At 31.1% G+C, this 12,347-nt stretch overlaps 1 protein-coding gene across 1 annotated transcript; it reads left to right on the top strand.

Annotated features, from left to right (window-relative positions):
- Positions 1-5,770: 5,770 nt before the first annotated feature.
- LOC18053415 (pentatricopeptide repeat-containing protein At3g46610) lies at positions 5,771-8,465 on the top strand. Its single transcript, XM_006447154.2, has one exon. The coding sequence runs from the start codon at positions 6,047-6,049 to the stop codon at positions 8,351-8,353; it is 2,307 nt and encodes a 768-aa protein (XP_006447217.1). The 5' UTR covers positions 5,771-6,046; the 3' UTR covers positions 8,354-8,465.
- The last annotated feature ends 3,882 nt before the right edge of the window (positions 8,466-12,347 follow it).

Raw genomic sequence — 12,347 nt, 5'->3', positions numbered from 1 at the left:
GGTAGAAAACAAGAAAATTCGAAAATGTACAAAGGCATCATATACCCCACATGTTTATGGCAAGAGAGACACAATAACATAGGTAGTGGGTATACATGAGCTCACCGAATGGAAAACAGAAATAGCATATAGGCTTAATGTGCATGTGGGGGGGACCCCAAATAATTATAAGACACATATTCCTTAATTTCCATGCATATATCATCAAGGTATGGGATCAGAAAGACGCTGCTTTTTTTTTTATAATAATTTTTCAGAATTAATTTTCATGATATGAGTATGACAATGACGAACGTACCCTAAAGACTTTTCTCCAAATAAATAGTGGAAAAAAGGTACCCCCAACCTACTACATTGGGGAAATTTGAGAGCACAATCCAATGGGATAGTTCTCATTTTTTTGTTGAAAAAGGGGACAACAAAAAAAAAATTTGAAAAATGAAAAAAAAGGTCGATTATTGAAATTCGATCATGATTCAACTTAATTACCTTGGGAAGTAAACCCATAATCAGTCTCGTGTGAGGTAACCAATGCTTTTACATGGTCAAAGCTTCGATCACATGCAATGTTATATAAATGCAATGGGAGACGATTAATAATAATGTGTAGGTCCATTTCAAAATAATAATAATAATAATGTGTAGGGGTTGTTTGTACCTTTTGTCAGACTCTTCCACAGTGTGGGGAAATGAATTCAAGAGTTCTCATATAGAGAATTCATTATTCATTATAAGTCTAAGGGTAAATATTTGTGTAATTATTATATTTTAATTTAAGTATTTATGTAGTTTTTATATTTTAAAAAATATATCAAAATATTTTTAGAATTAAATATATTACATTTTTACTCTTATTTTTTTCTTTTCTTATATAATAACACCCTTAATTATAATAATATTCTTGTATTAATTAACTTGTCTGTAAAAATGTTAATTAAAAAATTAACTTGTAATTATTTATTAGCAAATTAACTAATAAATATTAGTATAAAAGAATTAATATTTTTTGTTCACGTGCAATAATCTTGCTAATAATTATTTGAAAATAAATTAATATTAGCTAATTTAAAGCACTTTTCAATATCCTTGTAACAATCTTATCACTAATTATTTTACAAAAAGTAATTTACCAAATTAATTCTAAAAGTCAAATAATAATATAAAAGTTTGCAAAATTTTATGTTACTTTTAATGTTAATTTAGTAAATTGTCATTTTCTGCATTAATATCTCCAAGAATATTGTCATAAGAGTATTATTGTTAAAGAAAAGAAAAAAAGTAAAGATATGATTGCAACATACTTAACAATAAGGATGTTTTGAGATATTTTCTTAAGTATAGGGATAAATAGACACTTAATTCAAAATATAAGAACTAAATAAATATTTAACTTATTAATAGGTGATATAGCATGTAATGTAATGTAATTTTCAAAACTACTTTTAAGTGGATCCCAATTTTATCATAATTTTATTAATTTTTGGTGGAAGGTATTTAGGGCAAATCTGGGCTATACCCCAGCCAAATTTTGAAAAAATTGTTTAATGCTTTTACCATATAATATTATTAGCCTCTATCTTACATGCATGTAAGATACACTCCCCTCACATGAATAGTGTGTGGGTCCCATACATACACTATTCATGTGAGGAGAATGTATCTTACATGCATGTAAGATAGAGATTGCCAATTAACATATATTATTTATAAAATTAGTTACCACTGTTATATTTTATAAAATTGCCACAGTAATATTTATAAGTTTATCAGTCAATTTGTTTTAGAAACTGTTATTTTTCCAACACTCCATTTTATTCTAGAATTTTTTTGTTTTAAATAAGCTTGTGATGACCAAATATTTATCATTCATATGACTTTTAATTCTTTAATTCTTTAAAGTTGGGGACTATTTATAATTTTTTAAGGATACCGTACCCTACAACAAATAATTAAAAAATATTAAAAGTTAATAAATTAAAACCATATAACGATGTCAGGTTATAGGTTATGGTGCACATAAGGTATCATAATCACATCTTTTAAATTAATTTTTATTGTTAAATAAACTATATTCACAAGGTGTTTCTCAAACTGAAAAAGTGTCAATATTTTTATTGTTAAAATAAAATATTAGTTCAAAAGAAGGCAAAAAAGGACATTTTGCAGGCAAAGGGAAAACGTGAAGATATGATATCTAGGGACTAGGAAGGGCATGCAAATGCAGAAGGGAAAAATGAATGAAAATGCAATATATTTGTAACACGAGACGAGATAGATCCTTTCGCGGCTCCCACAGGATTTGCTTCTTGTTTGCATGCCATCTTCCTTCCTTCCGCCCCTCAATTATTTACTTTTCATGCACTACTGGCTAAAATTCTGTGTATCTTTTTTAGATGCCGATACCATCATAGAGATATTCCATAATCTCTAATTTATTGGGAACCCCGACAACAGTCCTTTTTCTTCTTAGTTAATTGTTGTATTTTATCAGTGAGTTATCATGGCATGTTGTTTTATTGCTTCTTCTTCTTTTTTTTTCAAATGTGAATATAAAGTCTTCCAAAACATCGACGAAAAACTCTTTTTAATTTAATTTTTAAATATTTATTTTCTTATTATATAAAAAATAGAAGAGTTAAAAAAATAAAAATTATCTTTCAAAAGACTTTTCAAATAAAACTAAACTTTATATTATTTAATTAAAATTTTCTTTTATTAAAATAATACCAATTATAACATTTTTCTGTCTTCAAGAATTATGAGATAAAAATAATATAATACTAAATTAAAAGTTCTAAAAAAATTCTAAATAAGAATATTATTCAAATGAGATTTGCATTTTTTTTTCTCTTTAATATTGAAGAAAGAATGATGATCTTAGTTAAAAAATCTCATTTGAAAATTCTTTTTGTGATGTAACCCTTTAAGTAAGTAGTAAAATATAATTTGAATAGTTTTTTTTTTTTACGATACTCTTACTCTTTTCTCTAAGAAAAATTGCCCTCTTAATTTATTGTAAACTTCGTTTCATTAGATTGTGATCAACATTTGATAATCTATCAATTTGATCATAAATAGTAATTTATTGTCAAAATTTGATAGATCTAGATCATAAAAGGATACTAAGTGGTAATCTTCAAATCAATATACCTAACTTTGCTGCTTTTGCCCTCAATCTTATGTAAAACTTGCCTTAATTATTCTAAAACGTATGAAAGAATGTTACTAGATATCATAGCACGAATTAAATTGACATGGGGTTCTGAAATAGTTTCGAAAATTTTCTTGAAATAAGATGTTCTTTTTTTTTTCCCTTTTTTTTTGGATTGTAAGTATTATCAATTTTTCATTCATACAAGCGCTCGTTTTAGTGTGTTAATCTATAAATAATGTTAAGCCTACAAAACTCTCAGTATAAACTGATATGGTATTAAAATATTGGTTGAATTAACACACTATTTTAATATATTTAATACAACTTTTTCACCTTTAACTAAAATATAAGTTGCTGCCTGTACTAAGAGTGAATTATATGGACTCAATTTCCTCCAAATATATCGGAGTAGTTTCCTTCTCGAAAAAGAGAGCATTGTCTTTTATTTAGGAGCAGTAATTTGGGTTCCATCACAATGAAAATGATTTCGATTGGTTTCAATAACTTCTTGTACAAATAAAACTATTTTATATTTAATATAATAACTTTTTTTCCCCTAAAATATAATTGCATGTTGGTTGCTCTATAGGATATGGAACTTCGAGTCTTGGACTCAAAAGGCCATTGTTTTGGGCTTGTATCTTTGCGCTGTTTCAATGGGGGGTTTTATTTGATACCCATATACCCTTCAAAATTCCGAGTGTAATCACAAAAAGAATCAGTGCGGTGGTTCACTCAGGAGTTGAACTATTGGCAGGGATGGTAAAATTATTCCCGAGCTCACAAATTTGCTCAAATCTACTCGTTAAAATTCATCTGTTGCGAGTAATTTTATGGGTTAAGAGCAGATTTAGTATTTTCAATTTAAATCTACTGCAGATTGTGGGTAAGTTTTATATTAAAAAAAAAATTGGTAGATACCTGCACGGACCACCGCGGACTTGTATTTTTTATTATTTATATTTAAATTGAAGTTATTACTCATGACTTCTAATTCCTAAACCTAATCGCTCACTACAATAGCATACCCAACTCCTTCAAGAGTGTGTGTGTGTATATTCCCGGTCTGGTCCAATACAGAAAGAACTTATAATCATAACATCGACTCAATTACAAATTATAGATTATAAGCTCATGACACACGCACACGCGCGCGCGCGCGTGTGCGTGTGTGTGTGTGTTAAGTTTTTAATAAGTAGAAATTTTACCATTTTTAAGTTTACTATTACTGCTATCTTATTTTAATTTGATTAATTTTATTTGTTTTGCTTTAATGACTTGAACTTAATAATTGCTTATTAAAGTTGGATTTTTATTTGTTTAATTAATTGTTAATGGTAGTTGTCTATAATTTTTACTCGTTAATATTGATTAAAAGATGGAGTAAGGCACTAATTTTAGTTGTGATGTTGGTGTAGGACAAAAATATTTTTTATTATATTGATATATTTTATGTATTTGTTTTAATTTTAAAACTTTTATTTCTCATTTACATTGATAAAATTTTGAACTGAGTATTTTATATGAATTTTTAAGGTTATTATTATAAATTTATAGTTTGAATTGTATAATTTGAATTATTATGTATTATAGAGATTTTTTTTAATGTTTGTGATTTTAAATTTTGAAACCCGCAAAAGATTTGCTGTGGGTTGTAGATAAGTTTGGTAATTATTCAAACTTGCAGTGGGCATGTTTGATAATTTAAACTTTGCAACTGGGAGTTTGATAATGACAAATACGCAACTGGTACTTATTGTCATTCCTAACTATTGACACTCCTTTATTATTCTCATAAAATCTCTACTATTATAATTACATTTAATAACAAATATAAAGAGAAATAATTATGTTTGTATTTTCTCTCTCGCTTTAATTTGTTTTATTTACGCATGTATGACTTTTTTTTCTCTTTCAATTTATACAACTGGTTTACAAACTTAAAACATTAATCTTTCTTTCTTTTCATAATTATTATTTTTAATTTCGGAGAGCTAGCGTTTTAATTTTATAGAAAGACAAAGTTTGAAAAGAAGAAGAAAGGTACCAGTTTTACAAGTAAATTTTAATTTTTAAGACAGAAAATATCTGAAAATTGAAAATTTTACAAATGAAAAAAGTGTTTATTTAAAAAAAAAATATGGACAAAATGGTAATGATGATGAGGAGAAAGTTAAGGCTGATGCACGTGTGGTGTTCATTGTAAGCCTAATAATGAATCAATAATGGCAAATATTGTGATTGGAAAACAAACGACTATATAAAAAATATAAGAAAAAATATATTTTTTAATATATGTAGATGTTCTTATAACATAATAATGAGATGTTCTCATAACATAATAATAATTATTTTATATGTGTGTGTGCGCGAGTGGAAGAGAACAAAAAAGGGATATTTTTAGTATTAAGTAGGGTAAAATTGAAAAAAAAAATTAGGGGCTTTAATAGAAGTTTGCAGGGCTGCCAATAGTCAAACTCCTCAATATTTAGAAAACATCGGGATTATGGGTCCAAGCCCAATCTTTAGAAGACCCAATAACTTCTCTAATTCGCTAGATGAAACGACGTAGCAATTTCCTCCACTTACTTTACGTATCACCGGCTTAGGCTTCCCTTCGCTGCTCGCATCAATTGAATGGCTGTGTGGAGACCGGAGAATAGATTAGAACTGCAAAAAGCAACTTCACAAATTCACTCTAGTATCTCAGTCTTCAAGGTATGAGTTTCATTTATCTTGAATTAATGAAAATTCAATGAACTTAATTCATATATAAATGGCTACTCTTAACTATTTCACTTGTATGTAACATCAGAACTACCGTTCGTACTTGCTCTTCAGTAATGTTTCCCTATCTGGGTCTATCTCTTTATTAGTAAATTTGATAGAAAAATGCAACCTTTAAGTGTGTGGCCATTAAAAGGTGGCTTTGCTGCAGTGCCTCAGTTGCATTTTGATGTTGTTTCTTCTAGTTTTTTAAGCACAAGAAATAGGAGGAGAAAAAAATGGAGTCTCGTTGAATCTGTTTGTCACAGTAGAAACACTGGCTTCTTGTTAGTTTCGAGCAATTCAACGTTTAGTTGTTGTGGGGTGTGTTGTAGGAGCATTAAACTTGATTCAAAATGTGAGTTTCTATCTGGGTTCTCTAGTCACAAATTGGTTCTCTTTTGTGAGCCAAAGAAAAGTTATTTCGGTGCGTCTGTGATGTTTGCTTGGTCAATGGAGCAACAAGAAATTGGAAATGGCCTCCTTGTAGAAGAACCAAACTCTGCAGATGGATTGTTGGTGGAAACCGAGAGTGATATTGTTGATTATCGTAGTGTTCATAGAGTAGAAGATACTGGTGATAATGGTAATCAGGTAGAAAGCGAAGAAGTAGAAATTATTGGTGAGAGAGGAGTTGGGAAGCAGAAGAGTGGTAGAGTTGATGTTAAGGCACTGGCACAGAGTTTATGGCACACGAAAACGGCTGATGATGTGGAAGAAGTTCTTAAGGACATGGGTGAATTGCCACCTCAAGTACACTCAAGTATGATTAGAGGTTTTGGTAAAGAAAAGAGAACGGACTGTGCGATGGCTCTTGTTGAGTGGCTAAAGAGAAAGAAGAGAGAAACTGGTGGTTTCATTGGTCCTAACCTTTTTGTATATAATAGCTTGTTGGGTGCAGTGAAACAGTCTCAAAAATTTGAGGAAATGGATAGAATTATGAATGATATGGCTGAGGAGGGGGTTAATCCTAATGTTGTAACCTATAACACTTTGATGGCTATTTATATAGAGCAAGGAGAAGGTACCAAGGCCCTCAACGTCCTTGAGGAGATAAAGAAGAAGGGCCTTACACCGTCCGCTGTATCCTATTCTCAGGCCTTGTTGGCTTATCGAAGAATGGAAGATGGAAATGGAGCTTTGAAGTTCTTCGTTGAATTAAGAGAGAAGTATCTGAAAGGTGAAATTGGAAAAGGTGATGATGAAAATTGGGAGAACGAGTTCGTTAAGCTTAAGGACTTCATAATTCGTATTTGCTACCAAGTGATGCGCCGTTGGCTTGTGAAGGATGAAAACCTAAGCACTAATGTGTTAAAACTTCTAATAGAAATGGATAAGGCGGGGCTTCGGCCTGTTAAGGCAGAATATGAGCGCCTTGTATGGGCTTGTACCCGTGAAGAACATTATGTTGTTGCCAAAGAATTCTATGCTAGGATTAGAGAAAGGCATGATGAGATAAGTTTATCTGTGTGCAACCATTTGATTTGGTTGATGGGGAAGGCTAAGAAGTGGTGGGCGGCTTTGGAGGTCTATGAGGATTTGTTGGACAAGGGACCAAAGCCTAATAACATGTCATATGAATTGATTGTTTCTCACTTTAATATACTACTTAGTGCGGCTAGGAAAAGAGGTATCTGGAGATGGGGTGTTAGATTGCTCAACAAGATGGAAGAAAAAGGCCTTAAACCTGGAAGTAGGGAATGGAATGCAGTTCTTGTTGCCTGCTCCAAGGCTTCAGAGTACAATGCTGCTGTCCAGATATTTAAGCGAATGGTTGAAAAAGGTGAAAAACCCACAATTATCTCCTATGGAGCGTTACTCAGTGCCCTTGAAAAGGGTAAGCTCTATGATGAAGCCTCTCGTGTGTGGCAACATATGCTGAATGTCGGCGCGGAGCCAAACCTGTATGCCTACACAATTATGGCTTCAATTTTCACCGCACAAGGAAAGTTTAACTTGGTTGAGCTGATCTTTCGGGAGATGGCTTCATCTCGTATTGAGCCAACAGTTGTCACATACAATGCAATCATCAGTGCATGTGGGCAGAATGGAATGAGCAGTGCAGCATATGAATGGTTTCACCGAATGAAAGTTCAAAACATCTCTCCTAACGAGATCACTTATGAAATGCTGATTGAGGCTCTTGCAAAAGACGGTAAACCAAGACTTGCATACGACTTGTATTTGAGGGCTCGGAATGAGGAACTTAACCTCTCTTCGAAGGCTTATGATGCGATACTCGAATTCTCCCAAGTCTATGGAGCAACTATTGATTTAACTGTTTTAGGACCTCGGCCACCAGACAAAAAGAAGAAAGTTGTAATTAGGAAGAATTTGTCTAATTTCTGTCACTTTGCTGACGTTCCAAGGAGAAGTAAACCCTTTGATAAAAAGGAAATTTACACCCCACAAACAGAAAGAAACCAATTGTGAGAACTTTAATCTTTACATGTCCTTGTTTTAGCTTGTAATGACAGGAAGTTGAATTTCTGTCCTCATTATCCAAGCCTGTTTGTTTATATATACAAAATGATTGTGGATGTTGACTCAGATACATACCAAATACTATCATTTTGATGACTCTCTTAAGTTTTTGCTTGTGGAAGCTGATAAAATTCAACTCAGTTTGTTGGTGATTTTAGAGTCGAATTTCAACGTTGTGATGAGCGTGAACCCAAGCAAAAGGTGACTGACATTTAGATAATAGGTTCCAGTAATACTGCTTGCCATTGAATCTCCTTTTTTAGTGAAATCCATTGTCGCCAAGACTGGCCCTATTTTGTCATTTATGGCAAAATGACAAAATCTGGAAGGCTGAGGCTCCATGCTAGGACTATTGAATGGTTAAATGGCAACCCATTTGTTATTATTGCATGATATCATCACAAAGCGCCACATTGAGGATCAAATCCAGATTTTTTTTCTTATTTTTTTGTAGAACTTTTAACACGTTCGATTCTCTCATAGTGGAACTGTCATGTGCTGGTTGGTGGGAATTTGTCCGATAAAAAATTCATCCTTTTTGCTGACTTTTTTTTTTTTAAGTCTGTTATACACAGATATTACTGACATTACATCAGACATTACAATTAATATTTACAATCATACTATATAACTGGGACCACCATCATATATTGACACACTGAAGTATATGCCCAGATATTTTAAACCCTCTCTAATATTCGAGGGGTGACTGCTCCACTCACATTTCGTAAGGGAGAGACTGTCTCCAGTCAATTAATTGATAATTGAAGAAGAACTGAAACTAACCTCCATAATGCTCTTATGGAGGTTCGAACCCTTGCACTCAACATTACAAGTGCAAGGCTTCTCCCATTGGACCAAAGGCCCATTGGTATCCTTTTTGCTGACTCAAACACCAATGTTCGTTTATTACACTGGAGATGCACCAATGAAATGATTGGAAATTGCAGTGACAACCCGACTGACTCTTTACCCATTATTTAAGTCTAAACTATATTATTTTCTTTAATGATTAATTGTTGGCTGGCAATTGGCATTACTTAAACAATATACCTGCCGTGTTTCTTACTCATCATGGATTAAGAAGTTTCAAGTTTCATTGTTGGATGGATCGTGGAAATTAATTTGGGCCCCTCGATTTCCCATATTTTACTTTGGAGGTGAAATGAAATTGTACGTGAGTTGTTGGGAAGTACACATATAACCACTTTCAAATTTCAAAGTCATTAATGACCATACTGCCAATTTTCTTACAAAGATAACCATAAAAGGACACGACTGTTGAACCATAATCCCCTGATGGTGTATTTTCTTCTTAGATTAGGGAATGGAATGGAAATGGTTCCCATTTCTTATTAATAGTGTTTGCTTGCTAAAAATAATAAAAAAGAATGTAAATCGATTTTGGATAACGTTCATAAATTTAGGAATGAGAAATGGAAATCTCATTTCTATGGAGAGGTGGGAATCCAATGAAAATGTGAAATGAAAAAAGGAAGTGAATTAACACTTTTACTCTTAAATAATCTAAAAATTTCTTTTTCACGCCATACTAATAATGATGATGATAATGATGAAGTAATTAACAATAATAATATTAATATTAATAATAATTATTATAATATTACTATCATTATTATTATAGAAATAATGATAATTATTATCATATATTAATTATTACTTTTATTACAATAATTGTTGATATAATTATAATAGTAATATTTATAATAATAATTATTTAATAATCGTAATAACAATAATAATTATAATATAATAATTGTAATAATAGTAATGGTAATAATATTTATAGTAAAAATATTTACTCCTTATTTTGTTAATGAACAAATACATAATTGTAACTAAGGGTATTTTAGTAACTTAAAAAAATTCATTCTAATTTCAAAATAAAGTAAACACATCCATGATGATATAGGTCATTTCGATTCCAATTGTTGCACCTCAAGTAAAAAACTTATTTTTATTCTTATTCTTTATTTCAATTTCAATCCAATTCAATTTTTGCCCATTCCAATATGGGAGAAGTAACAGCATCATCAGTCTAATATCCTAAAATTGGTTGAGGCAACATTGGGAGGGAATTGCAGTAGATATCCCCCATTCAAGCCAAAAAAATTACAAATATGCCTTGACTTAGTTGACTCTTTAATTTTGCAAACATATATTTAAAAAATTGAGAAAATAATAAAATGATCATCAATCACATAAAATTATTCTACTTTGTACTAACTTCCTTAACTTTGTTTTTGACTTTCTCAACCTCATACTCGGCTCACTCGACCTAGCACTTGACTTACTTAATTACTTGAGTCTTAACCTTATAATTGACTTGCTTAACTTCCTACTCAACTTATTTCTAAATTATTTTAAGTCACTAAAAAAAAGCAAACAACACAAAAATGAGTGTTTAATCACTAATTTGATGGAGTAGTGTGTGTTCATGAATTCTTTTATGAGTTTATGATTGGTGGACCTTGTCTTTGAAATGCGAATGGAATTGTGAGAGAGAATATATTATGGAAAAGATAGAAGATGAAAAGTATTGAAGGAGAAACGATTTAGCAATATATAAAAATATATGTTTTTTCTGTGGATATTTCTACTTTTCTTTCTATGTATAATGGAGTATAAACTTGAAATTTTGGGCTAAATGGAGTGTATTGAAAAAAAAAAAAAATCTATTGTTGGACTATGACTGCCATCGTCCGCAAGATGTCTAGGCAATGACAGTCATCGCCCATGAAAGGCCTAGGCGATGGCCATCATCGCCCATATAAGGCTTGGGTGATGGTTGCCGTCGCCTAGAATGGCCTGCAATAGTCCAGGGCAATTAGTGCCATCACCCATGCCTTTCTGGACAATGGATGCTCTCGCCCAAGCTATTGTGTTGGCCAATGGCAACAAGCAATGAAAGGCAGCAAGAATAGCTGGCGGCCATCTTTGTGATGGGCATTGATGTCGCTTAAAAGTGTAAGTTATGAGCACAAAACACATAAACTAACTATTAACAAAGATTAAATTAAAAACATTATCTACACTTAATGAAATTAACTCAAACTTTTCAGATCTATTAAGGACACTCTAAAAAACATGCACACAAAAAATGAGGGGGATTTGAAGTCAATTGCTGTGTAAACTAAATTAAAGAATTTAAAGAAGAAAATTTAAAATTACGGAAAATAGTTACGGTTTAAGGAATCATTCTCCACCACTAGATATTAGATTTTAGGTTAATTATTAAAATCATCAATTCACTTTCTTTTAAAAAAAAAAACAACTTTAAAATAATTGTAAACTTAGTTATCTTGATCTTTCCTACTATTAAGTAAAAGTTGCTCTATCTTTTTCTAAGTTGCTCTATCTCTTTCTGACAAACAATCCAGAAAAAAAAATTTCAAAAGTTAATTTAATAAAAGTATTAGAATCAAGAAAGATATAATCCGAAGCAAGAAACAAACACATAACCTTGGCTTATTTATCTTGAATTATATTCCACATGCAATCAAATGAAAATATCCTATAACTTTAATCACAACCTACCACTTAATTTAATTCTTTGATAATTACAGATAAAAAAACCCTAAATTAGTAATCAAATTACTACAAAATTCATCTAGTTGCACACCTAAACAAAAGAGATAATAATTCTTAAACATTAAAATTTTCTAGATAAAAATGAAAAAATTCTGATTTTGAAAAGCTTTACTAATAAAAATCTATGTCTAAAATTTTGAAATCAACCCTGATCAATAAAAAAAGATAACTCACATGTGCTTGAATTATTCAGTATCAAATCTATTAAAGAAAACAAACAAAAGACAAATAGAAAGGAAGACTCATGTGGCAAGGTTTTGACAAGATTTTTTTTTTCTCAGAACAAGATTTTGCCCCAAGGAAATAAACTCACGTGACAAAACAGCTTCAA

This window comes from Citrus clementina, unplaced genomic scaffold (genome assembly GCF_000493195.1).
Source record: "Citrus clementina cultivar Clemenules unplaced genomic scaffold, Citrus_clementina_v1.0 scaffold_2, whole genome shotgun sequence".
Classification (NCBI taxonomy): Eukaryota; Viridiplantae; Streptophyta; class Magnoliopsida; order Sapindales; family Rutaceae; genus Citrus; species Citrus x clementina.
This window is presented reverse-complemented; position numbering and strand designations above follow the sequence as displayed.

What these genes read in the sequence shown, in the direction of transcription:
- LOC18053415 (XM_006447154.2), top strand. Translation starts at nt 6,047, where the DNA reads ATGCAACCTTTAAGTGTGTGGCCATTAAAAGGTGGCTTTGCTGCAGTG.